This window comes from Populus euphratica, unplaced genomic scaffold (assembly GCF_000495115.2).
Source record: "Populus euphratica unplaced genomic scaffold, PopEup_1.0 scaffold4.1, whole genome shotgun sequence".
NCBI classification, from domain to species: domain Eukaryota; kingdom Viridiplantae; phylum Streptophyta; class Magnoliopsida; order Malpighiales; family Salicaceae; genus Populus; species Populus euphratica.
The window spans coordinates 1,006,076-1,033,916 of record NW_011499859.1 but is presented as its reverse complement, the minus strand read 5'-3'; the positions used below and the strand labels follow the sequence as shown (position 1 = coordinate 1,033,916).

Here is a 27,841-nt window from a genome sequence, read left to right as displayed (position 1 = left end):
TGAAATTCTTATGAAGTGGGTTCTCCTTCTCTGTCAGACCTCGAAGCTTTAATAGCATAGCCACTTTCTTCTCCACTTACGCCTTGAGTTTTTAAATGCTCCAAAGACTTCTAACTTTTTATTCAAAAAGTAAACTCAGATTCTGTGACTAAAACCATCAATGAAAAGAATAGAGTAGCTAGTTGCTTTTACCAAATGAAGTTGACTTGATAGGTTCACAGGCATATCCGAGTACACTAATTGGAGTGGTTCAGTGGCTCTTCAAGTGACTTTTTTTAGAGAAAGAATTTTGGATTACTTGCTATAATACAACCTGCACAAATCTAATAGGGAAGATCAATAAGAGGTAGTTTATTCACCATTTTCTCCTTTGCTGATAGTTTCAGCCCAGAATAGTTAAGATGGCCACCTCTCTAATGCTAAAGCCAAGAAGAATCACTTGAACAAGATTTTAAACATTTCGCACTATCAATCTGAATTGTAGCAGTTATCCTATTCTTTTCCATAACAACTCTAGTAATCAACTTCCATTTTTTACATCTTATAGTGAGGCAATGATTTTTCATATCAATCCCATATCCTTTCTTAAGAGGGGAGTCCAAACTCATTATATTATTCTTCGAGGTATAATAAACATGGCGAATAAAACTCATTTGCTTCATTCTTTAGCCGAACAAAAATGTCATCTTTGCTTTTAATCTGCACCTTGTTATGATCATTAAAAGTAATATTGTCATTAACAGATTCGTCAAGCTTTCACAAATATATTTTTATTACCAGTCCTGTTGCAGTATCCAGATTCTACAAATCTTGCTCTCAATCTCTCTTAGCTAGGCATGCAATCAATGAAGTAAACTCTTTATCTTGTTTTCCATCTACATAGTTTGTTTTTTCTTTATTATTAACAAGACATTCATATTCACAAGCATAATGGCCATACTTGTGTAGATTATAACATCTAACATTACTTCTCATTCCTCCTTTTCTAGAACCACTACTCTTTTCATGCCCACTACTCTTTCCATGCCCTCTTATTGCTTGAGATTGCTAGCACTGCTAAAAATAAAAAATAAAAAAATTATTAGCAACTATCTAATTCATTGCAAATAAAATTAAAAATTTATTGCTAATAAAAATCAGTAATGATATCAGTAACCGATAATATTAGATACAAATAATAGATGTTAATTTCTCTGTAACAAATTATTCATTGTTTATTGGACATTTCTGTTCTTGCCCATTCTCCACGTACCATCAAGCAATCACAACTCATGAATCGGTATATTTAATAACCATGAAATTTTTCTATAAATCAATTAATACCTCAAAATCTATACAGAGTTTTACATTGACAAACCTAGAGGACCAATATGTACAATCTAAAAACTTGAAAACTCATGTGGAGGGTTCAACGATGTGAGATTATGTGAGATTAGAAAGAAAAAAGAGCAAAAGTAGTGATGTTAAGAAATTAAAAATGTAAATTAATAGCTTTACTTTTAACTAGAATGAAGATACATAGTAATAAATAAAGAATGTAAGTAAATATAAGATTCCAACCTTAAATTTAATTTAATTTTTTTTTAATATGCTCTAACAAGCAATAAACTGCTAAACATTCACGGCAAAACATAACTTTAACTATGAGATTTCTTGAAAGAAAGTACTACTAATGTTTTATTTTTAAGCATGTGACTGAAATAAGTTGAAATTCCAATCCTCAAATAGCTCCTATCTCATATGCGGATTACACTGTTAACCAGATTAACATTCCTTTTCTTCTGTCCATGCTAGCTCCACCGATGATCACTGTCACTTTACCTTCTAGCCTATAAATTCCACACGATAGGATGAAGACAAGATATGACTGGTTAGGTTTTAGTCCATGTCTTAATTAAGAACTAAAAGAACAAATCTAGAGCAGGTAAGCATTACATTTATTTTATAGCAAGTTGGTTGAATTGATTCCTAGCTAGCTAGATTAAAGTGTTGGAAGGTGATAAAACTAATATTACTTTCTTGTAAATATTGTAGCAAAACACTTCCTATGTTAATCTGATCACTTGGAGCTAGAAATGGTATTGCAAGAGTAAATGTTAATCTGTTCCATATTAATGTATAAACTTAATTAATTAAATGTATAAATAACCCATTACTAGAGTAGAAGTGGCGATGCCCTATTCATTGTATATGCAATATTTAACGCTCCAGCTTACGGCGCGTTCGTCTTCAAACACAGATTTTTTGTACTAGGATAAGTAAAATTATTAGGAAAGTATCAGTGAATTCTACAAATGAAATCATCTTAAAAACAATTAGAAGGTTGAATTTAAAAGAAACCAATAGGATGAAAATAGACAAAGGTTGTAACTGCAATAATATCCTATACAGAATGTCAAATACCGAAGTCCACAAGAATTGCTCGACGTGTGCTGTTCATGGTGCTTGCTTAGTGTATCGTAGTATGTAAAGTTGCTTCTGCACCTCTTTATAGCGTCATAGAATGGTAATGGACAGAGCTTGTCGCTTCTCATGGAGGGGACCCCTAATTCCTCCATAAAGAATATAAAAACACGTCTAGCCCTCTTATTTTTCCGGCATTCAAATCATGATAAAAGTGATGGTGCGAGTCATATCATAACAATTCTTAAAGATGACCACTCAGCCTTCCTGCATCTTTCTCTATAAACTTTAATAATGAGTCCTCTTCTTTTACACCATTTGTCTCCCTTTCTACCTTTATAGCCAACATTATTTTGAAAATTAATTCCTTGCTAAATTAAGCTACGGTTTTCCAAGCCACCAAGACCTAATAATAACCCTCATTGTAAAAATGCCCTAGTCCATCTTGGGGTTAATAGTTAGAATTTATAAGCAATCTTTTTTCTTTTTCTTTATTCTTCCTTTTTTTACCAATAAATTTTCTTTGTCTGCATGCTATTGTACTGAGTTTTTCTTCCTTTTTAGTTGTATTGTACCTAAGATTGATGGTGCTGAGGGAAGGAGTGAGGTTAGCCACATTGGCATGACAACTAAGACTGGCAACATCATTAGAGATGGGTAAACTGCTGGCTGCATATTACTTGGCTGGAATTTATGATTGCAAGCAATGGAGGTTTTAATAATTGATAGTGCAACCTTTAAATATTGAATCTGTGGGATGTATGGTATATAAAAATGATAGAAAACATTTTTTGGTATGGCTAGAAGATAGAAAATCCTCAACTTTCCTGCATTTTCTCATACTTTCATGTAATTAAAAAGGGCATCTTGTCTCCTAAGGTCAAAGCAAAATGACTTAGTTGGGGCCACAGATTATAGTGGCTTTGTTACGAGAAGAAATCATGTTTCTTAGTATGAGATAGGCCATTTAGTTTCCTCAGTGAAAGGAAAAACATGATGAACACTTACATCTTATATTATTATTTTGCATTCGGGATGTCAAACATTTTGCAGGATTTCTTCACAGCTACCAACTGTTTAAAATAAAGTTCCACTAGTTGTCCATCCTTCTGTTTCTTTACTACTGATGATGATTCTGAAGACTTGGGTCTGAGCTTAAAAACTGATTACATTTTTGAGAACCAAAAATATCTCTCAAGGGAAGAAGAAGAGGTGTCCCCCCGTATTACCTTACCTGATTAATGATGCTATAAAAAGAGGAGGAAGGACAAGATGACCTTGCTTAATTAGCAGGTGCCTGCAATATTAAAATAATTTCTTAATTTAACGAAAAGATTTGTCCTGAAAGCACTTATGAAGAATTTATTAGTGGATCCCATTAATGTATCCTGCAAAAACAATCAATGGTTACCATCCTTCACGATGTGATATGGCGAAACGTTTTGTCCATAAGATTAACCCTATTGATATGCAAGTTGCAGATTACATAGCTGGAAAAGGAGCTGTGGTCCTTGGCCCTTACAAGTAAAGGGAAGCAACGGATAATGATGCAGAATCATGACATTTCACATAATTATAGCATTCAATATATATATGGCATTGATATGATGAGTTGTTTTAAATTTTACGCAGCCAAACGCATGCAGGGCTGTTCTTGACATTCATTGACTTTGCTGAGAGAACAGATTGATGCCATTTACCAGAACAAGCAAAACAAGCTCAACATGACAGCCAATATATATGTGTTCATCTTGAGACGATGGGATGTCTGTGGTTTCAGTTTTGATATTTTAAGTAAAAATAATAAATTTTGATCTAGATTGAAACCATGCATGATCGATGTGAGAAGGAAAAGAAACAAAACAAATTAATTATATGGTTATTCAACCTCATGATCTTGTAAAATAATTTAATTTTTATCTGGTGAGCCTACTGATTAGGTGGATGACATTTAAAGAAAGAAAACATATCTATAGGGATCAAATTAAGAAAAAAAATAAAAATTAGGAGTTGATATATAGCATTATAACCTCATTATATTCTTATGTGCCACGTCATTTACTTGTAACTAGTCCGTTGTCCCATGTTTTTCCGCAAGCCGGATTATTTTCTTTCAATGGCGAAAAAAACCTATTTAAGCACTGGTATCATGTTTTTTTTAAAGTAAAAAAAATCATTAATTCATGATTTGACATATATTGTACGACTTTTTTTTCTCAACACTAGCACAGTCATATATTAGATATATTTATTTTAAAAAAAAAAAATTGAGGTTGATTAATATAGATGAATTGTTCTATCTAGTAATCTAGATTACAAGATTTTAATAATTTATAAAAAATAAATTAAAATAAATAATAATGATTAATTTTAAAATAACTCAATATTCAAAAAATAAAATTAAAAATAAAAATATTCAACAAAAAAAAGGTTAAAAAACGATTTGGGTAAGCTTGAGTAAAACTGTTAAACTAGTGATTCGAGTCATCCATCCCACTAAATTTAATATATTTTTATTTTTTAAATTATTTTTTATTTAATTATACAATAATCAAGCAAGTGAGACTCTTTTTCTATCAAACTTAAAAAGTAAAAAAAAACAAACAAACAAGGCAATGTGTGGAACTAGGAAAAAATGATCTTTTTAAGTTAAATAATAAAAAAAGTTATAAGTAAAATAAAAAAAAAAGAGATAAATTTGCATAACAAAGGATGATTTATTTTTTTTAACTTAATGGGCTAAAAATGCATTAAGTAAAAATAAATAAATGACGCCTAAGATTTCGGTTGTTATGCGTCAAAATTTATTTTTCAATCTATTTTTTATTTAAAACACACCTTATAAATCTTGATAAATCCATTTATGATCTTAAATAACTCAATAAATGGTCAAAAGCCCAAAATCAACTAGAACTAAAAAAATATTTATGAGGTCAGGTCTACCATAACAAGCCATGAGAATATTGTAAAAGAACATCTTAGATGAACTCCTCTCATTAAATGTTATCCAATGACATTAAAATTAGCTTTTTTTATGGATTAGATTGGTGTTAACTAACATGTTCTCTCTCTACGTCGAAATCTAGTGGCTTTCTCTTTTCTCTCCCAAACCAAGAATTAAAAAAAATCAAGTTATAGGGCAAAATTGAATTTGTTTAAACTAAAGCGGCAGAAAAGCTATATTATCAAAAGTACAAAGACTAAAGTGAAGTGTCAATGCTAATTTTAAAATCACCACCTATTTTTAATGTTTTTTTCACTTTGATCCTTTGACTTTTAATTTAGTTTTTAGTCAACAAATTAAAGCAATTTGCCATCAATTTAGGCTCAAAAGAACTTAATATCAAGGAGAAAAAAAGTTTAAAGATCAAATTGAAAAGAAAAACATTCAGTGCTCCAATCCATAGTAAATATAAAATTGCATATAGTATTTGTTGTTATTGTAAAAACACCAAAAACCTTAGCTTTTACTAGTCCATTGACACGCACTCTACCATGAGCTGAATCGAATTTCTTTAAATGTAAAAAAACATTAAAAGCATGGGGATTATTTTTAATGCTATTAAACTCATGCAATAAGATAAATATTGAAATCCTTTGACTTGGATCTTTGTCTAACACAAGTTTCTAATCAAACTATATAAGAGCTAACTCGATATGAATTAGTTTATTTAATAGGTTCAAAGAAAACCTGGATGACCGGTTTTTATTTTAAAAAACTAATATTGAATGATAAAATTAAAAAAAAATAAGGCAAAAGGTAAAAGAGGAGGTCGGGCCACATCAACTTTTCAAACTCGTAACCTGGTTTATTAGACTAGAAATATCGTACATGAAAGAACAATGAAACTCATTCCCCAGCAAGCTTAACGTTGAATGATGAATTATCACTATTATTACTATTAGCATCTTTATTATTATTATTGCTACTATTATTACTGTCATTGCAACTATCACTATTATTACTATTATAAATAAGTAATGTTATTATCATCTTAATTATTGTTGTTGTTTTTCTTGTTGTTGTTGTTAATATTATTGTCACAATTATTACTATCATCACTATAATTATTGATATCATAATCACATCATAATAAATTATTATTATTATTATTATTATTATTATTATAGCAATTATTACTATTATTAATATTATTAACACAATTATCTCCATCAGTACCACTATTACTATCATAATAAACTATTATTATCACTGCTGTTATTAACATTATTATCACTATGAGTAGTATTATTAGTAATATTGTTAGTGTCATTATCATTATCACTATTATTATTATAACTACTATAATTATCATTATTATTATAATAATAAAAATATTGATTTGAAGGATAAAATTTTAAAAATTTAAAAACTTTGATTAAAGGCAAAGGATATAAATAAGAAATCAAAAGAAGAAGGACCAAACTAAAATTAATATTATTGCTATTGAAAAAAAACTATAAACTTGATTTAAATGATAAAATTATAAATTATAAAAACTTTAACAAAAGAGGCAAGGGAAAAAATATCAAAAGCAAAAGAACTGAATCGAAAAACATTATATATACAAATTAAAATTGAAGGATTAAATTGAAAAAAAATAAAACTTTAAAAAAGAAAAAACTAAAATCAAAAATCAAAACTAAAAGGATGGATTTTGAAAAACCAACAACAATGAGGGCTAGATTTATTTTTTTAGGGGGCAGGAGAGGAAATGAAGGGAGAAAGGAAAAGGGACCATTGACGATAAACCGGAAACTTTTAGATTACTCATGTTATTTATCAAGGAAGAGGACACAACGAAGAATAAAATGAGATGTTGAAAGCAGATTTTTAAACATTAGGAGATACCACACATGCTATTCAAAATACATGATGCTTCCCAAGCATTGATGCATGCAACAACTTTTTTAATTCAAAACATAATAATTAAATATCACATTTAACGGAACCAACAATTACAAAAAAAAAAAAATGATATGAAAAGACACCAATACCTCTATATTAATGGAATATTTTTTAAACCTCATGATCAAATTTATAATTTTACTGCATATTAAAAAGGTAAAATGCGCAAAAAGATTCTTGACTAGATTTAAATAATTTTTTAAGAATTTTTTAAGAGTAATAAATTTATTTTACTGTATAAAAGCATAATAAAAAATAAAGACATTCCTAAACAATTCTTAAATATCAAATCAACAAGAAAAAATATTTTTTTTACTCCTAAAAAACAACAATATTACAATCCAGGAAAAGATATATATATATATATATATATATATATATATATATATATATTGGTTTTGTCTTTAATTACAATTGTAATGAGAATTTTAGACTCGAGGGTGATTGGAAATGAGAGAAGAGCTACCCCACAACCACAAATATACAAAATAAATAATAATAATAATAATAATAATAAAGCACCATCGACATGTCACAACACCCATATAATTTTAGACAAGCCGACAGGGGTCGATTCACCATGCAGGGAGGACAGATATGTACTACGTATCATTACAAGCATAAGAAATGTTTTCAAGTACAAATTGATGAGACGCCGGCCACTTCAAAAATATTAGAGAGGCAAGATGTACACAGACAATTAATCTGGTCCATAATAAGAACCCTGCATGATTAAGGGGAAAAAATGATTGAAAGCGTGGCATCACTGCACATTTGGCGACAATCTATCAGAGATCATCACGTTATGTACTGCTATAGGTAAGGTACATAGACCGAGTGTTGGCGGTCGAACTGTAAGATTTGTCTTGCTGGTTTGGATATGGGTTTGAATCTTTCTTCCTCAACAATATGTACATGCAACTCTTAGCTTTTACAGCATCTGACATTGAAGTTCGGTGTACATCGCCTCCAAAATCTAATCTGGCTCGAAAAATATTGGACCCTGACATTTGCCTTACGAAACGAGTGAAGCGAGCCCAGTTATGTTGTTCAAAGAGGTATCTGTCCATTCTCATAAAGTTGAAAGAAAATGAGGGGTTTCCAGGACCATATGAAAAGAATTTTGTCATCTTTAGCACCTGTTCAAACGATTCTTCTTCCAAAAAGGTGGCAGAATTTTCACCTTCCATTGGTATTTGACAGACCCTGGCTGCCAATAAAAGCTGTTTAAGAAAATCCTCTGGACTGCTAACTGGGTTTGTCTGTTTTTCTTCCACGTCTCTCATTCCAAAGACGGAGCAGCATAAACCGAAACCATATCTGCCGAACATGCGAGCAACCGGCAAGTACCCATCTCTTCTTGAAGTATTGTAGTAGCCAGCTGTCAACTCAGATGGATGAGATTGTGTGCCATAATGCCAGTGGATCCCGGCCAGTTTGGCTGTAGTATCAACTTCAGTGCCCTTAAAGATGGTCTTGGCTTCCCTACATATCCTTTCCCCATGAAGCAGCAGCATCCCAGAATACCATTGAAGAAAAAACTCCCCATATGGGGTATTACAAGATCCGCCGTTCCTTTTGAAAAAATCAGTATTGTCAGGGCCATGCACCAAATTCCCAGCAACAATCGGGCCTCCAGATCCCCATTCACGCATTCCAACATCATGAGCACAGGCATTCAGACATGCTAACATATACTGCAAACAGTCAAATCAAGACGATCAGGGATTGCAAATGGGTTGGAGCAACCCATTATGAAGCATGAAAGATTTAGATGCTTTCAAGTAAATTGAACTTATTGCTGTACCTTATCGCAGCATTGAAACTCTCCAAGTTCACGTGAACGCCAAGCCCATGCGAGCTCCTGTGATGAGCATGAAGGGTACCTTAATTCACCTGCAGGACCCATGCCGATTTGGACCCCCTACAAAATGACCTATCAGGAAAAGTAACTTACAACATCAAAGAATCTGTTGTCAATGATTGAAGCAGTGATTTACTGCACTGAAAACAGTATCATCTCACCGTAATGACAGAACCAAGAAAAGGTCTAAAAGCATCTCTGAAGTTCATCATAAAATCTGAATAAGCTTGGAGTGGTGATCGTCCCTTCAGCACAGGAAACATGTCACATCCAAGAGAAATATATTCCATGTTTCTTCTACCGAATCGATCAGAATACGCTATATCTGGATCTTTATCCATCTCTTCAAGCACCCATTGAGGAAGAGAAATCCTTCAACACATAAAACAAATTGTTTAGAGCCACTAGCATATAGACAAACAAGAAGGAAAGCTAAACAAGAAGCTTGAGGGAAAATTATCAAATCAAATTTGTCAAAAGAATTTTTTCTTTCAGACCAGATTATCACCCTGAAACACAGTGTGAGACCAATAATTTTGAAAAATGTCTGTAAGACAACTTATGGTGCCAAAATTAAATGCATCCAACATATGCATAATATGACTCACTAAATTCAAATACTACCAGAAGCCCAACAAAGAAAGAAGAATAGAGGCAAAAGGTTGCCCTCACCACACCAGACCATGAACCAAACACTTTAGGTTCAAGGTAAGTTGGTAGAAAAAAATACTTCAAATTTGCCAAGAAAGCAACACGCAATCTGGTCAATGATCTATGACTAAGAGGTTACTCAAGACAGATGAAAAAAAAATAGGAGGGGATTGTATAAGCCAAAGATCAACATGGTTACATGGTTCAGACCACCAATGTTGTAAAACTTATAGTACTATCCAAAGAATAAAACCATTTGTATCATCAGCATTCATCGAATGTGTAAAAGCTACTGCATTGTGCTTGATTCGCGGAACCTTGACCACACTACATGCATACTTTTACTTTTCCTGAGAATGTCTTCCAAAACTTTCTAGAGGCTGTTTCAATTTTATTTGGATTGGTACTCCATCAGAATGAAGATCCTAGACAAATAACACACTGTTCCATCCATCCATTATATACACAGAACATAAAACTCACTGGATAAAACTACTGGAAGTGAAAGTAGGTCTTGCACACACATTGAAACCATCAACTAGGGAGATACAATCACCTAGATAACGTTTGGTTAGCGTCCCGAGACAAAAAAAAAAAAAAATGGAGACAATGAGACAAAACCATGTTTGATTAAAATGACAGACATGAAAATAAACCTTTCTCCAGGACAATTTTGATGTGAATTTCTGTATATTCAAAACAAAAGATGCATAGAAAATATGTCTTCACATATGATATTTATTATATCTTTTCCTTAAAATATCATTATAAAAAACTTTTAATTCCAAAATTATTCAATTAGAACATATAATGATAAAAATAATTATGATTAAAGTTTTAAAACTTGACCTGAGGCAAGGTTTGGGTCACAAGTCGAAAAGGTAAACTTGGGTTGACCCAGAAAAATTTCTTTTAAAAAGAATCAAAACAAAGTTGTTTTGACAAAAAAAAAATCAAAATAAAAATCACGGGTCTTGACCAGGTTTTATCCTAGGTCGACCAGATCACAATTTGCCCTGGATTTTTATCAGGTTAAATTGGGTATATTCATCCTCTATTTTTTTAAACCTAGACTAGTCCAAGCTTCAGGTCTTGGGTCGACTCGCCAGGCGGTTTGGGTTTTATAACTAAAGTTATTATATTGTTATTAATTTCAATACTCAATATAAACCAAGAAAAAAATCTAATTATTTTTTAAAATATATAAGTTTGACGGTAATACATGTTAAGGGTAAAATAAACTTCTTTATATTTATTATATCTTGTCCACCATTAACTATACAAAAATATTAATCTATGTTGTATAATTTTATCACTATTTGTTCTATTTTGTCAATCTTGTCTTTATAGTCTTCATCTTTTTTATCTCAGACAGTATCCAAACACTATCCTAAGCATGCTAGAAGGGAAAGGGGCAAAAATTGCAGCCAAAACCTACTCCTTGAAATGTATGACAAATTGAAGAAATCTTCAATTGAGTTATCAAGGGAAAAATTTCTCAAATTCACATGATTAGGCTCTACATTTTGAACTCAATTATTCTTTTACAACTTTGCTAGAATTTAATACGGGTGTATTAGAAAGTATGGTCGCAGTTGCTTTTTAAAATATTATTTGCTCAAAAATACATCAAAATAATATTTTTTTAACATTAACAGAACAAAACAATTCAAAAACATTAAAAAAAAAAATTAAGTATAAATTTTTAAATTTTTTTAAAAAAACTGATTTCAAATATGTTTCTAATCAGCCCTAAGGAGTTCCAATCACCTAGCCATGTCAAGAGAGAGAAGGGAGGAAAATGCACCCACGGCCTTCCTCCAAAGTATGTGACAACCGAAGAAATCTTCAACCGAGTTCTTGAGAGAAAAATTCACTCATTTATCTGATTCATCACACCTTAGGCTCTACATTTTTCTACAGCTTCGCGAGATTCAACAGCCCATATTATAAAATAATTCCACTGACAATGGGCAAGCAGTAACACAGTACAGTCAAGCATTATCACATTCTTGAGACATGCACTAAAAAACTCCACATATTCAGTATTCCCACAGCCACCTACATTTATTTCATAAAATGACAATTGATAGAATTGCAATGAAGACATTAACAACGACAAAAGTATTCACCGAAGATAGGATGTATACAATAACAAAGAGAAGGCCTAGAGCAGAAGACTTGACGTAATAATCATAAAACGATTACAACTTTCAATTAACAAAAAGAAACACCTCCAATCTCCACACATTAAATCAAACCCCCACAACAAACTCGAATTCCCAAAATCAATACCAATTTGCATAACCCCCAGTATTAAAACTAAAAGAAACACAACACGATTAACTAACAAAACAAGAAATTAAAACAATTGATCCAAAATCAATAAGTTCTCACCATAAAGGGTCTCCAGGTCCAATGCCATGTTGATGGAAAGCCAAGACAGCTCTAACCTTCAACCCACACCGTCTGGCTAACGCCACAAGATCCAAATATCCTCCCCAATTATAAACCATAGGTTTCTCCCTCTCCACTACCCCCCACCAAACCTCCATAACCACACCTTCCACTCCAGCAGTCACCAACGCCCTCAAAGACGCCGCCAAGACCTTAACCCTCCTCACTTTTGCATCCTTTCTCACCGAATCCGCCGGCAGCATCACGTACACTGGCGATCCCTTCTTCAGCCGCTCCATCGGGCCAGTGAATCCGTGTTGAAGCTCGTACTGCTCGAAATCTTGGCTTCCGCCATTGTCAGGAGAAAGGGAACCGCAGAATTTTGAGGAGTTGAGTCGGGAGTTGATCGCGAATCGGCGAGTTGGAAGGCGGTGAGCCCGTTGAGTGGGCAAGATAGAAGGGAAGAGAGTTGGGTGAGTAGACTCAGCTCGTTTGCAACAGAAGGAAGCAGAAAACGTTGTTGTCGATGGAGACGCGATCGCCATTGATCGAATTTTCAGTGATTACCGGTTGGGTTTCATTTGAAAAGAAATAAGTGAAAGCAGAAAAGATTAAAAAAAATAAAAAAGATTTGCTGGAATTTTATTTTATTTTTTTTTTGTGAGCGAGAGAGAGATTGTTGAGCTTGGTTAGGAGTGATAGGCTCCCTCGTGTTGTAGAAATGAAAAGTGCGAATTGTGGGGTCCAGTGATTTTGATGGCTGAGATTGCCTGGTATTTTTGCTTATTAACCCCATTTAAAAGAAAATGGCAAAAAAAAAACAGATAAAAAAAAATAACGAAATAAGTTCATGTTGCGGTCGAAAAACACAACATTTAAAATTATCGCCTATAATAAATGCAGTATTAAAAAAAAATGAGTTGGCATAAATTATAAGAAGATGGGAGGATAAAAAAAAAAACATCATGACATAATAAAATTCTAATTATAACACTATTGTAAAAAAAACTTTTTATAAAATAAACACAATTAAATTGATAATTTGATAATACATGATATTTGGGTTAGCTTATATATATTATAATTAATTTTTAAATTCACTGAATACCCTGCAAACTTAATAAATAATTAAAATATTACAGAAATAACATACACATATAAAAAACCTAAACTTAAATACAAAAAAAAAAAATTTCACTAACAAAACGAAACTACAATTTCTATACCAACCTGTGATGTCATATAAAATTTAACCAATGTTTTATATGACATAACGTCATTATTTATTAACAATTTTATTAACATCAGCTTGTATAATCAATATGTTCCATGCAATTAAATCTTCTCTTTTAAATAATAACTTCTATATTCATCTCTTCTACTTATTACAAGTTATTTTTTTTTGTATTTCAGATACCTTATCTTTTAACTTTTTAAATGTATTGTATACTGGATAAAAAATAAATTAATATATGCATCATTTTCGGTGGATATTACGATGCAATACAGTACTGGATTTGCATCCATAATATTACTAGATTTTACTCCATGGATTTATTTTCTTGGATAACTTTGAATTAATATTTTATATTATTTTTAAACAAATTATTTATATAATTTATCAAATTTGATAAAATTTTAGTAAAGTTTTTTTTATATTGGATCCTATCCAAAATTCTATCTCATTATTTCTCGTATAAAATTATATCATAAATAAATTTCACATGGTAACTTTAGGTATATCTCATACTTCTTTATTCATTATTTATATCCTTTCATCCCACATTTCATAATTAGGGATGATAATTTCATTAAAACTTGATGAATACTGATTCGAATGGGTAAGGATTTTTTTTTCTGTTCGAGTAAGATTTGGGTAACATTGGAAGTCAAAAGGTCAAGTTTGGTAAGGTATGAATATAGTCGAACCCGACTTGAATTACATAAATAACCTTAAAGTCTGAAAATTTTACATTTTATACCAAGCATATATAAATAAAAAAATCTAAGGTTTTTGTGTACATAAACTCGCTCTCCTTTGTAACGTCTTCATTCTCCAGTCATGTCTTCTTACTCCTTTCTTTTAGCTTTTTTTTCTCTTTCATTTTTTGCACTAATATTTCTATTATGAAACAACAAGATCAAATCCAAGTTGATTAAGAGATTTAATTGCTTGCTCCAAAACCAAATGATACCATTACACGCTATCTACAGTGTAATTGTGGCAGAAATCAAACAATTAAATAAAAGTTGTATTTTTTTATGAATAAGCTAGATCAAGTTTTTTTATTTTCTATTATTATGCTAGAATCCAGTGTTTCTTATGAGAGGAAGAGGAAAAGATTACTACCAGTTTGGGTCACTTTTAGAATAACTTTCAGGCTAATCTTAGTTAGGTTCTCATCTAGATTTGTTGAGAAGAGATGGAAGTTAGAATTGATTATGATACATACAAACACCAATGTGATGTATTATCATAGCTTTAGATTATTGTAATATTAGAGATTTTTAAAGTTGAGGGAGAAGATATGGTTTGTTAACTTATTGTTTTAAAAATTATATCATATATATTCATCGCACCCAAGATTTGGAGGTGTGAAAATAGCTATAAATTTCTTAAATGTTATATTGATGATCTTGAATGGTGACTTTGGATGGATATCAAATCAATAACAAAACAAGGGAATGGGTAAGGTAGGTTGTTAATAACCGATAGATACTAGAAACCTAATTCAATCATGTTTGGTTTATATTTAATCAAGTTTGGGTAAAAAAAAAATAAGCTTAAGTTTGAGTATATGTATTGTAAAACCTTCCTCATAGATACCCATTATCATCCATGTTCATAACTAGTATATAATACTTTCATACATCATTTTTATACAAATTCGTGCATAATATGCCGGTGTATATACATTTACAAAAGCAATTAATATTAAAAAAACTATAAATAAAACTATAAATATTAATACATAACAAAATAAAATTAACAAATAAATATAACGATGGAGTTCACACACGCATATATATATAAAAAATACCAACAAAAGGTTAATTGAATTTAAAAAGTTTAGATGCTAGGTATCTACCTGCTTCTCTTGGAGACCTTGCCTCTCTAATTAAAGGTTCTAGGCTAAAAAAATTGAATGACAAAAGTAATGGAGTAATCATATTATTCATTGATTCATAAAAACATAAAAATACCTCTATGACTAAACAATAATAAAAAATATATATATTATAAAATTACAATCAAACCCCTAAAGCCAAGGCTAATAAAATTTTGATGGTAGGGATAATAGAATAATTTAACTATTCATTAAAAAGTCAAAATTACTACAAGGCTCCTAAATCAAAGGTTCTCATTGTTAATTTTTAAAGGTAATATGGTAATTATAATGTTATAAAAATTGAAAAGGCATTATTGTCCTCAAACAAATAAAGAGTGAAAATTAATTGTATGCAAACATCATTTTATCTCTTAGACAAAGCTTTATAAATAAAAAAATAGAGGGTAAAATAGTAAATTTTAATTTTAAGATAATGATAGGTTGAATCGAACTCAGTGACCATATAATTTAAACTATGAACTTCAATGAATTTAATAACTTTGTTATTTTTGTAAATTATTTTTATTTAATTTCATGAAAAAATAGATGCTAGTAAAATTAAACATCAGCTCTAAAATATATGTTTATTTGATATTGTAATAACTCAATATAAAATAAAATAAATAAATCATGAATTATATTTTCCAACCAATTCAATATTAAAAAAAATTAAATATAAAAAAACAATTAAAAAAATTAAATGATCAAAAACTAAAAAATAAACATATCAGGTTTGATGGGTAAACCAATTATATTTTCTAAAATAATTTTTGAATCATATAATAACAAAAATAGATGTTTGCAAAATCAAACGTCAAACCAATATTAAAACTCTTTTTTTTTTAAATTATAATAACTTTATAAAAAGTAAAACAAAACACATTATGAAACTTAATTCTTATTTAGCCTAGTATCGAATGATGAAATTAAAAAAAAGTTAAACTCGCTAAACCCGTTAACAGAACCATGGATTTTCTAAAATTTAATAAGATTTTTTTTTTCAAAACTATTTTGTTTAAACTATATGACAAATAGAAAAATAAACAATAACATAATCAAGTTCAATTAGTGAAAAAAAAATATTTTTAAACCCACAAACTAAAAAAACTAAGATTATCTTATTAAACTCACAAACTAAGTTATTGACTCTATAAAATTTAATAACCTAAATTTTTCTAATGATTTTTTATTTAACTAAACTTTTTTTAAAATAAACCATACCGTGTTGATATGATATTTTTTTAATATCAACTTGATGCTGTGATATTTTTTATGCTAACCCGATGATGAAATATTTTTTTTTGATATTAATACAATATTGAGATTTTTTTTTGATAATATGATAACCATATAAAAGTAAATTAAAATATATTATCAACTCTAAAATACTATAAACACATCATATAAGAACTAAATAAAAATATCAATAAAAAAAACTGATAAAAAAGAGAGAAAAATACATTATGATTAATCCATGTGCTAATTAGGGTATGGATGAAAATAGAAGCTTTTATTTTTATAAAAACAAAACCTATATACTTAATTAATTAAAAGAAAATAAAATTTGGAATACTAGACAACTTGAATATGTTTGATATCATGATAAAAGTTTTTTTTTTTAAATTATTTAAAAATATATTAAAATATTTTTTAAAAATATTTTTTTATATCAACATATTAAAATATTTAAAAATATTTTAAAAATAATAATTTAAAAAAACTTTTCTACCGAATAAACAAGGTTTTAATTTGTTTTCATTAAACGACCAAAATTAAAAAGCATTAGTTGCATGTGGTACTGGGCTAACATGCACGTCACTATCACAAATAATAAAATTTTCGACTGGGGTCACCGTGAGATTTTCCAAATATATTGGACCTTAGAAAAACAATGCAAGCAAACCTGGAAGGCTGGACCAAGACACGTAATAATTGCCAATAACAAACGGCCACGATCACCCCAGCAAGAGCTCGAATTTAATTGGCCGATCGCATCATACTCAAACTACTATTGGTCCACGTAAGTTGTTATGACATGTTCTTGTTTCAGTTCCTCAAGCTACGCAATGGAGCCTCGTTACTAATATAAAGCTCATTAACGCGCGTTACAGAAGAGAAACACTGAAACAAGTAGAACTCAACATCACACGCTCTCGGTAATATTATTCACTCTCAAAACAACCAGAAACTCCTCCATTGTAGATTCAGAGAGAGAAGGAGACAGACAGAGAGAAGGCGATGGCGGGCACGTGGAGAGCACGTGGAGCTGTGGTATCCGCGATTCTCTTATTCGGTGTGTTTTCGATCTCTTCAACTTGATAGATCTGATTCGCTTTTCTATTCTTCTTTTTATCTGGTTTGATTCTGATAGAGATAATGCTGCAGATCGGGATTGATTTTTTTAAGCTCGTATACGCTTCCGTTTAGATCTGTTCACATTTTGTTTGTTTATAGCGCTGTTGTCGTTAATTAGGAAACGATTTACTATTTTAGCTGCTGAACGGTGTCGTTTATAGTGCGATAATCAAAAGTATCTATTAGCAGTGCCAGATTTTAGTTATTTATTAAATAATAGTAAATTAGAATCGGGACATTAATTTGGATATATTTTTAAATATTTATTTATTTATTGTTATAGGGTGTTTGTTTGCGATTTCGATTGCAAAAGAGGAGGCAACGAAGCTAGGAACAGTTATTGGAATAGATCTTGGAACTACATATTCATGTGTTGGTGTTTACAAGAACGGTCATGTGGAAATCATAGCAAATGACCAAGGAAACCGTATTACCCCATCGTGGGTGGCTTTTACTGACAGTGAGAGGTTGATCGGTGAAGCAGCCAAGAATCAGGCGGCTGTCAATGCCGAGAGGACCATCTTTGATGTCAAGAGACTTATTGGAAGAAAGTAATAAATGATTTTCCTATGTTTTTGTTATTGTAAGCTTTTGGGAATGATTTGGCCACTAAGGTTTATTGTTTGGCAGGTTTGAGGATAAAGAGGTGCAGAAGGACATGAAACTTGTGCCTTACAAGATTGTGAATAAGGATGGAAAGCCTTATATTCAAGTTAAGATTAAGGATGGGGAGACCAAGGTCTTCAGTCCTGAAGAGATTAGTGCTATGATTTTGACCAAGATGAAGGAAACAGCTGAGGCATTCCTTGGAAAGAAAATTAAGGATGCTGTTGTCACTGTTCCTGGTTAGTTATTTTTTTGGTCACGTAAGTTATTTTCAAAGGTTTCATCAGTTGTTAACTGTTATTGATTTGGTGGTCTGATTCATTTTGCAGCATACTTCAATGATGCCCAAAGGCAAGCTACCAAGGATGCTGGTGTCATAGCTGGACTCAATGTGGCTAGAATTATTAATGAGCCAACTGCCGCTGCTATTGCCTATGGTTTGGATAAGAAGGGTGGTGAAAAGAACATTCTTGTCTTTGATCTTGGTGGTGGTACATTTGATGTCAGTGTCTTGACAATTGACAACGGTGTCTTTGAGGTTCTTTCCACCAATGGTGACACACATTTGGGAGGTGAGAATGATAGTTAGCTCTGCTTTAGTTTTCCTTTTGCTTCTGTTATTATTCTGTGTTCTTTTTCCTAATGATATATTGCGATTGTTGATACTAAGCTCACGCGGTCTATTTTATTGCAGGTGAGGATTTTGACCAGAGGATTATGGAGTACTTCATTAAGTTGATTAAGAAAAAGCATGGAAAGGATATCAGCAAGGACAACAGGGCTCTTGGAAAACTCAGGAGGGAATGTGAGCGTGCCAAGAGAGCTCTTAGTAGCCAGCACCAGGTCCGTGTAGAGATTGAATCACTCTATGATGGCATGGATTTCTCTGAGCCACTGACCAGAGCCCGTTTTGAAGAGTTGAACAACGATTTGTTCAGAAAGACCATGGGACCTGTGAAGAAGGCTATGGACGACGCTGGTTTGGAGAAGAATCAGATTGATGAGATTGTTCTTGTTGGTGGAAGTACCAGAATTCCAAAGGTTCAACAACTTCTTAAGGATTACTTTGATGGAAAGGAGCCTAACAAGGGTGTGAACCCTGATGAGGCTGTTGCTTTTGGTGCTGCTGTACAAGGAGGTATATTGAGTGGAGAGGGCGGTGATGAAACCAAAGGTATAGCCATTTCTTTTGAATGTGGTTCCCTATGATATTAAATAACCATTTTAGTTGAGCTGTGATTGACAATGGCCACTTCTGGATGCAGATATTCTTCTATTGGACGTGGCTCCCCTCACCCTGGGTATTGAAACTGTTGGTGGAGTGATGACCAAGTTGATTCCAAGGAACACTGTTATTCCAACCAAGAAATCTCAAGTTTTCACCACTTACCAGGATCAGCAGACTACTGTCTCCATTCAGGTAAAATTATTGTTACATGTACTTTTCTATTATTTGACACTAAAATTAGTTGTATATTAATTGGGTCGATTCTGGTTTGATTACAGGTCTTTGAAGGTGAAAGGAGTCTCACAAAGGATTGCAGGTTGCTTGGTAAATTTGATTTGACCAGCATTCCTCCAGCTCCAAGGTCTGCCTCGTGTACCTGTTTCCAGCACATGCTCCATTATTTTTCTAGGAGTTGATATTTACTGATCCTTTGACTGTAACAGGGGAACCCCTCAAATTGAGGTTACGTTTGAGGTTGATGCCAACGGTATCCTGAATGTCAAGGCCGAAGACAAGGGCACTGGTAAATCAGAGAAGATCACCATCACTAATGACAAGGGTCGTTTGAGCCAGGAGGAAATTGAGCGGATGGTTCGTGAGGCAGAGGAGTTTGCCGAGGAGGACAAGAAGGTGAAGGAGAGGATTGATGCTCGTAATGGTTTGGAGACCTATGTATATAACATGAAAAACCAGATTAACGACAAGGATAAGCTTGCTGACAAGCTCGAGTCTGATGAGAAGGAGAAAATAGAAACTGCTACCAAGGAGGCCCTTGAATGGCTGGACGACAACCAGAATGCTGAGAAAGAGGACTATGAAGAGAAGCTCAAGGAGGTGGAAGCTGTTTGCAACCCAATCATCACTGCCGTGTACCAGAGATCTGGTGGAGCTGCAGGTGGTGGATCGGCTGAAGATTCCGAGGATGACTCACAAGATGAACTCTGAGAATCTTTCTGCTTCCTTCTAGCCCTGCTGGAAAGCAAGGGCAAGCGATGAGGATGTAGGCTAGATGAAGTTGAGGACATTGTAATTTTGTTGATCCTAGAAGCTAATGGGTTAAAATAACATATCCCTTTTTTTAATTTTTTTGAGGTTAAAAATACATGGAATAGTTTGTTTTCTCTACGTGTTTAGAACACCTTCTACGAGTTAGAAGGTCCGTGATGATTATCATATTCTTGATACAAGATTGGGTAGTGTTGTGCACGATGAAAGAAACAGGGCCCTAGATCTTATGAGGTCTTGAATAATCAGGACCTTTTGTTTTCTGCAGAGAATTACTTGCAAAATCAGCCGCAAACAAGACAAGCAGTCGTCTTCTCCCTCATTATTTGTTTGCTTGTGTCGTGGATCTGTTCTTTCCTTGGAAGCACTTCCCAACCTACGAAAGGGCTTGTCCTTTATTGCTCCTCTTTTATTTCAGAAGAAGTTACGGCGATCTGATCCAATTTGCAGGCATTTAAACCCAAAAAACCTGACTGAAATCTTGGTTTTGGTGTGAATATGCCCAGACTAGCGCTGTCAAGTGGTTTCTTGGTTCTCTTCCGCAAGGTAGAAAAAATATTTCTCAAACTAATATGGTTAAAAAAATAAATAATTACCAATCTAACACAATTTAACTAATTGCAAAGGTAGAGCAGAAGGAATTTCCCTTCATTTTTTAAATCCCGTTCTTCATTTATTCCATCAAATTTCTTATTTAATTCTAATAAAAATAGTTATTTCTTCTCAAGTAATAGGCTGGCTTCCTATTCAAAGGAGAGAGAATAAAAAAAATGAGAAGCCAGTAACATTTCCCTCCTGATAATAACACATCTACTACTTACCATCTAGTTCCATAATGACTGGACAAATACATAGTCCATAATGAGAAGATAAATTCATAAAAACAAAGAAACACCACCCCAAGAGCTTCTGCCTAAAATTAGTGAAATGCTCACCTGCTGGCGCATGGAACAGGCATCAACATGCCAAAGATTTCTGTTTATGTGAATGTAACATGCCCAAGAAAAAAAAAAAAAAATTCTGACTGCCAGTTTAGAAAATATTTTTTCCACTGCTAGTTTGGAAAAAAACTAGGTAAACGCAACTGAGACTTGAGTAAAGCAAATAGAGACTGCACACAAAGCATGCATATCTGCTTTATCAACTAGAGAAGGGAACAAGATGTTCTCTCAGGATTAACGAAGGAATATATATCGTAAGTGGGGTGAATGGACCCGTTCTTGTTAGTGAGAGACATTTTATCCCAAGGAAACAGATGAAAAAGAAAATATTGTTCACTTATTTTCCTGACATAAATTGAATATCAAATATGGTGAAAAATATTTATTTGCACACAATGAGCGGATAAGCAAGCCTTTTCTTCAAATTAAAGACCAGATTTTGGATCGCCTGAGCCTGCTGCTACAACTCCCATCCCTAATCCATTTGCTCTTGATTTATCCTGGTCGCTAGTTTCTCCAAAAGCAACTTTATCACCATCTAACTCCTTAACAAGTTCATCAATCTTGCTAAACTGATAGGGCCATCTTGCATTGTAGAGAAACTGACGCAGATCGAACCTGTTATCCTCAGGTGAATAGCTCTGCACAAAGACAGGAATATCAGTTTTTTGAATTACAATAATGGTTTGAAGTTCCAGATTTACAATGCAATACCTCAGCATGGTAAGAGGGTGTCAAGACAGTCATTTTGTGCCGATTAATGGAGTAGTACTTGAAGAAGTGTTTTACTTTATCAGCCACCTCTGATGGAGATAATCTCGACCCCCATCTGTAGCAGAGGTTCTGAAATCATGGATAAAAGCACCAGTAGATGTGAGACTTCAAATGCAATGAGTCAATTATAATACATAATAACAAGTCCCAAACCAAACCTTAAACATTGACACTGGCCCACAGCGGAAGATCTTTCGCAGCCTTCCATAAACTGAGAGTTCCTCATATGTCATTCCCATGTCCACTTCATCAAGCTGTCTCATGCAGAATGGGCATTGGAATTAGGTTATCACTTGGATAGAAGCATAAATATTAGAGGCAGAAGCATCAGTTTGAGACAAGCACGGGCATGCAATTAAAGATCTATAAGATTGCTGTTGTCTATAACGTGGCAAATGAATATGGTTAATGAAAGTTGACCTGGCTGTAGTTGGAACGTATAGGCTCCAATTCAGCTGTTGGTGGAGCTGCTTCAATTTCTGCCAAGGAAGAGTAACCAAGATGGACAGCAGCCCATCGCAAGAATGCTCGAAGGTCCTGCTTACTAATACTTCCAATTGGATTTATATCTGCAGAGCTGCAATCATACTGCAAAAGACATGAAAAGTGAATTCCCAAAAGTAGATGGACCATTTCAATTGAATATTTTAACTATTGGTCATATCAACATCAAGCTCCCAGAACCAATTCACTTAATAGGAAAAACTTAATATATCTGATTTACAAAACTAGAAAAAGTGAAAATTCTACTCAAATCGTTAAACTATACTCCATACAGATCTGCAGTGATGGAGTAATCAATTTTACTAAGAAAAACAGTTCGCTTTAGAACTAAAAACATGTAATATCTGGATTCTAAGTAATCCAGTACCTTAGTTAGGTAACCACGCAACCCTTCATCCACATTAGAACTACCCAAAACGAGGTAAAACCCTGGTTTGCTGTGAACCCATGGCAAGAGCGAGGCTAACATAAATGCCAGCACCATCCTGATTCGAGCTTGAATATTCTGCAGCCCCAAGTTCTCAATGTTAGAACCCCCATCCACCTGCAAAATGGAAAAAATAAAAAGATATCATAAAGCTCACTCAGTCCCCATCCAGGCAAATTTTTAATTAAAAAAAAATTCTGGTATTCTTAAAATTATAGCTCCTGGAAGAAAATTAAAGCCAATGCTAAGATTTCATTGATCCTGAATCATCACAGCATAATCTGAGTAACTACCATACAGCACTCATGAAAGAAAATATGGAGGCAGTTCTTTTTCCTAAGCCATCCACTGGGGGCTGTTTATCTAAACATCATTTTACCTTATAACGTGGTCGCTTTCCTGTAAGTGTTTGAAACAAAGATAATAGAGCAGAAACAACACCATCTATGCTAATATCCAGATGCCATGAACCAATCTCATCAGCTAGATCCTTTGCTCGCTTTTTTGTGTCTTCAGAACTGAAGGGGAAACAAAAAATAAATCCAGTTACTACACTAGCTCAAGTTATTGCAATCAATCGAAGAATGAAACAATTTTATTAAGTAACAAGATAAGCTTCTGGCAATGGGACTAGTCAATAACTGAAATTCCTCCCAAATCAATCCCAGCAATCCTCTTTGGAGATTCACTGCATCTTTCTACTTGACAACCACTTCTAGACAGCAGACAAGCACAAAAAATATGGTGTTTATACCAAATCCTAAAGCAATCAACAACATGCATTAACATGAAAGCCCATTAATATGGCTGAACTTGTTAAGGAATCTTTTGTTATGAGTTAACAATGTTATAGTTTTGCAACAAGTCAAGAGTAACTGTTTGGTCCTGAACAGAAATTTAAATGCTAGGAAATAAAGTTGGGAAAAAAAATAAAAATAACGATGAGCTCTACTTTCATGTTTCAAAATAACAAAATCTTCGGACCAGTCCAAAAAATTAGTTCCCAAGATTTAGTGATTTACATTCACAGCCAACTGATAATCCAGACAGCATCAAAGAAAATTTAATGGTTGCTATAAATAATGCAAGTTCCTACAATAGCATTGACAATACTGAGCCTGTGAGCCTGTCTGTAAAACAACTGTAACAACAACAAAAAGAAGATGAGCAGCAATTCTATGCACTGTACCAACCTGTTCTCAGAACCCATAAATACAGTATAAAATATTCGTTTTGCAAATTCTTTGCTGTCAGTAGGAAACTGCCCATCAGTATAATTCCCAATTCTTATTGCATCAGCTTTGACCTGTTCATCCCCCTTTTCAATTTCTGCAATCAAAATGCATAAGGAACCAATGAAAAGTAATCATAGGATTTAGGGATGGCTGTTTCGAGTTCACACGACTGAAAGCATTTTGCACATAAATTTATGTCTGGTGGCAGAGTAGATACTACCTCAAAACTCTTCTTAGTCCACTCCTAACAACCTCATAAACTAGAGCTACGTTTCATGATTAATACCTGCTAAAAACCTCTCCCAATATAATTATGAACTAAACATTCTCAATCTAATTCATTAATGTGCATAGTTGGGATTATCTAAAAGAATACTGTTTCACTTAGCTCTATCTAAGCAATCCTGGATAGTGACTTGGGTACTGAATTCAGCTCTAGGCAATTGGCAATTGGATGTTTGTATTGATAGTTGTGGCTAGTTAACTGGGCTACTTATGAGCTCCTTCAGTAGTTGGAATTAGAACAAAAGGGTAAACTTAAAACAGTGAAACAGTTACATTGAAAAATCTGACCTTTTACAACAAGTTGGCACATGCAGCCAACAATAGCAGCCACAGAGGAGCTATCTGCTCCCCCAGAAAGAGGAAGCAAGAATCCAGAAGCTCCACTTCTTCTTAAATAGTCCCATAGCCAGCAACCAGGACCAAAGGCTATTTCCTCCTCAGGAGAGTGATAATTGATCTACAAATCATAAATCATGCCTAATTCAATAAACTTAGATAGTTGACTCACAGGTTTCATAATCTAGAAAACTCGTTGATAGTCTTCAAAACTCAGGTGCTAACATCAAGCATTCCTGATTTACCAATAGTGGAGGACCAAGAGGAAACCTGAAGGGGGCTAGAAAGGGACATTTGCAAGTTAAAAGGCTGACAGAGCTTGTATGGCACCAGGACTGATGATACTGTGTTTTTGCAACTTGCTTGTTCTTGAAAACTACTGATAGATCCTCTTAAACTAGCAACCTGCCATCAAGAAAGAGACTACATGCATCAGAGCAAAATGCTCAAAAATAAAACATGAAAATATAGTAATATGGAGGCTTCTGAAAATGCTGCAATATTCTATCAAAAAGCAAAATCAGCTGACAAACATATGTTACACAATGCTCTCTAATAAAATATTTCTGCAATCCATGGACACCCATATTCTACAGGGGTGCAAAAGTATAGCATACCGCATCCAGATCCACTTGCGCAGTGACAACCTCAATATCCCTTAAAGAAAACTGTGAGCCTTGGGCAACCACTTCTCCGTTCACAACAACGCATGAGCACCCATCTGTGACAAAAGAAATTTTAACCACAAATTTCAAACAATTTTCTGTTTTAAAAACATGCTAAAACACTACCTAAAGAATAAGCAGTTTTACTAAAAGTTGTAAGCATCAAATCATAAAAACCAAAATAAGTGCAACATGTAAGCTTCTATATGAAATTCAGGAGATATTTGATCTAAACAGAATAAAAGCAGTGTTAAAATTAAATGCAATCACCAAGATACTAAGAGTATCTGTATACCGTAATAAAGGCGGCCACCATCACATCCTTGTTGATTACTGTACATGTATACTCCTCCACGAGTATGAGTAGCACCTATAAAAGCACGAAGACGAACATCAAGCTTTCTCAATTGGTGGTGACTTCCACTTGCATTCATAAACACTTCAACCCCATTGAGCGCAAGCTCAGCATGAGGAGGGATAGGGGTGAAAAGCTCTTCACAAACTTCCGCAGCAACAGCTCTGCATATGAATAAATGCAAATATTATCATTTAGTTGAAACAAAATATCAATAACAAAAAAAAAAAAAATCAATAATCATTATGAATACACTCACGCTGCAGTGCCTACATCAACCCTTAAATTATCAATCTAACCATAACTAAATCAAACTAAGAACAAAAGGAACCACCAGAAAGCCACTATCACTTACGTATCTAAAAAGCGCACGTATCCGTAACCAAAAGGCACCGATTCCTGTAAAACAGCCTCAGCAATTTCACTAGGGAGTTGAAAGTCCACAAGCTGATCTTTGTGTTTCCATGCTGTAAACCACCTAAGTTCCCTATAATTCCCATCATTTGCAAGCCACATTTTTGGACGAATCATAATAATCTTTCTATTAAAGCATAAAACTTGACAATTATAACGCTCTGATCCCTTAATTACAGGCATTCCTATACTACACAATATCCCATCTGTCCAATCACCAACCAATATCTCTTTCAAGCACTCCCATCTGCAATCAAGATTCAAACTCTTACTATTAATTTCCAATTCAGCAACGTAAAAACACCATACAAACAAAAACCAGATAATGACAATCTTAAAAAATAACAAACAAAAACAAACAGTGAAACTGACCCATGATTGATAGTGTCAAGTTCCAAGAAATGATCTTCACAGCCATAACCAGTGATTTCAAGCTCAGGGCCGAGTCTAATGACTGCACCAGCTTGTTTAGCTTGGGTTATTGACTCTTTTATGTTGTTTAAATTACAGTCAAAATCCATTGCCCACTGGTTCAAGTTACAAGTAGCTACCTTCAACAGCCTCATGGTGTTTTCAAATCCTAAAATCCAAGAAAACCCCTCAAAAGTGTCAAAATCCACTCGATAAAAACAACACCGAGGAGCTCAAAAATCTTTAAAGAGAAAGGATGAAAGAATTTCAGTAATTTCTAGATGTGATGACTGATGACAATGAGGTATTGGGTTGGGTGGAGAAGAGAGGGATTTTTGGCAGCCTTGTGTTTGGTGCTTGGAATATTGGGAATTGGGATTGGATTCTATTCCGTTAAATTAGGATTCAGAGGGACCTTTTGTGGTTTATATAGGAATTGAATGGAAGAAAGAGGGTGGGTTTTTTTGAATTCAATTTTTCTATTGGGTTCTGGGCCTTCTGGCATTCCAGGATCCTTTGACGGGCTTGGGTGACTGACTTTGTTTTGACACGTCAATCAATGTACGTGTCAACCTTAACTAAATTGACTTCGATCTACTCCCTTTTATTTTTCCCATTCAAATCCGACTATTCATTTTGATTTTTTTTTATTTATGTTGGGTGTCCGGCCAGCTGCGCGCACCACGACTAATTTCTATAACCCATTAAATATCTTGCAAACCCAATAGACATGTAAGGCACCGCGAAGATGACAGGCATACACGTCAGGGCTCGAACCCAAGTATAGTGGAAGGAGACAATCCCCTTTCACTGCTGCTAAACCAAACACTGATTTGCATTTTGATTTTTTTTTTTATACTTATACTGATTGACATGAGATATTACATGAGAAACCGAGAGAATATGGTTTTAAACTATTTTCAAAGTTATATATATTTTTATTTATAAATATATTAAAATAAAAAA

At 33.3% G+C, this 27,841-nt stretch overlaps 3 protein-coding genes across 3 annotated transcripts; 1 reads left to right on the top strand and 2 right to left on the bottom strand.

Moving 5' to 3' along the window:
* Positions 1-7,858: 7,858 nt before the first annotated feature.
* On the bottom strand, positions 7,859-12,890 carry LOC105124232 (beta-amylase 1, chloroplastic-like). Its single transcript, XM_011024157.1, has 4 exons — positions 12,225-12,890; positions 9,338-9,548; positions 9,120-9,236; positions 7,859-9,009 (listed from the first exon to the last, which is right to left on the bottom strand). The coding sequence occupies exons 1-4, from the start codon at positions 12,767-12,769 to the stop codon at positions 8,116-8,118; spliced, it is 1,767 nt and encodes a 588-aa protein (XP_011022459.1). The 5' UTR covers positions 12,770-12,890; the 3' UTR covers positions 7,859-8,115.
* A 4,543-nt stretch (positions 12,891-17,433) lies between these two features.
* Positions 17,434-20,710, top strand: LOC105124228 (luminal-binding protein 5-like). The gene is made up of 8 exons (XM_011024153.1): positions 17,434-17,627; positions 17,973-18,240; positions 18,320-18,534; positions 18,625-18,867; positions 18,990-19,469; positions 19,561-19,715; positions 19,802-19,884; positions 19,967-20,710. Exons 1-8 carry the CDS (start codon positions 17,573-17,575, stop codon positions 20,466-20,468), a joined length of 2,001 nt encoding a protein of 666 aa, XP_011022455.1. The 5' UTR covers positions 17,434-17,572; the 3' UTR covers positions 20,469-20,710.
* A 915-nt stretch (positions 20,711-21,625) lies between these two features.
* Positions 21,626-27,336, bottom strand: LOC105124226 (glutamine-dependent NAD(+) synthetase). The gene is made up of 13 exons (XM_011024152.1): positions 26,837-27,336; positions 26,406-26,711; positions 25,991-26,214; positions 25,648-25,751; positions 25,301-25,435; positions 24,983-25,151; positions 24,368-24,503; positions 23,554-23,692; positions 23,115-23,291; positions 22,664-22,831; positions 22,402-22,497; positions 22,184-22,312; positions 21,626-22,110 (listed from the first exon to the last, which is right to left on the bottom strand). Exons 1-13 carry the CDS (start codon positions 27,028-27,030, stop codon positions 21,895-21,897), a joined length of 2,193 nt encoding a protein of 730 aa, XP_011022454.1. The 5' UTR covers positions 27,031-27,336; the 3' UTR covers positions 21,626-21,894.
* Between the last annotated feature and the right edge of the window lie 505 nt (positions 27,337-27,841).

Excerpts from the sequence above, each read along its gene's own strand:
- LOC105124232 (XM_011024157.1), bottom strand. The coding sequence starts at position 12,769 with ATGGCGATCGCGTCTCCATCGACAACAACGTTTTCTGCTTCCTTCTGT. Across the intron at positions 9,549-12,224 it reads GGACCTGGAGACCCTTTATG|GATTTCTCTTCCTCAATGGG; the intron begins GTGAGAACTTAT and ends TATGTGTTGAAG. Across the intron at positions 9,010-9,119 it reads AGTTTCAATGCTGCGATAAG|TATATGTTAGCATGTCTGAA; the intron begins GTACAGCAATAA and ends GACTGTTTGCAG.
- LOC105124226 (XM_011024152.1), bottom strand. The coding sequence starts at position 27,030 with ATGAGGCTGTTGAAGGTAGCTACTTGTAACTTGAACCAGTGGGCAATG. Across the intron at positions 26,215-26,405 it reads TACGTGCGCTTTTTAGATAC|AGCTGTTGCTGCGGAAGTTT; the intron begins GTAAGTGATAGT and ends ATTCATATGCAG. Across the intron at positions 25,752-25,990 it reads TGGTGGCCGCCTTTATTACG|ATGGGTGCTCATGCGTTGTT; the intron begins GTATACAGATAC and ends CTTTTGTCACAG.
- LOC105124228 (XM_011024153.1), top strand. The coding sequence starts at position 17,573 with ATGGCGGGCACGTGGAGAGCACGTGGAGCTGTGGTATCCGCGATTCTC. Across the intron at positions 17,628-17,972 it reads ATCCGCGATTCTCTTATTCG|GGTGTTTGTTTGCGATTTCG; the intron begins GTGTGTTTTCGA and ends TTATTGTTATAG. Across the intron at positions 19,716-19,801 it reads AGACTACTGTCTCCATTCAG|GTCTTTGAAGGTGAAAGGAG; the intron begins GTAAAATTATTG and ends GTTTGATTACAG.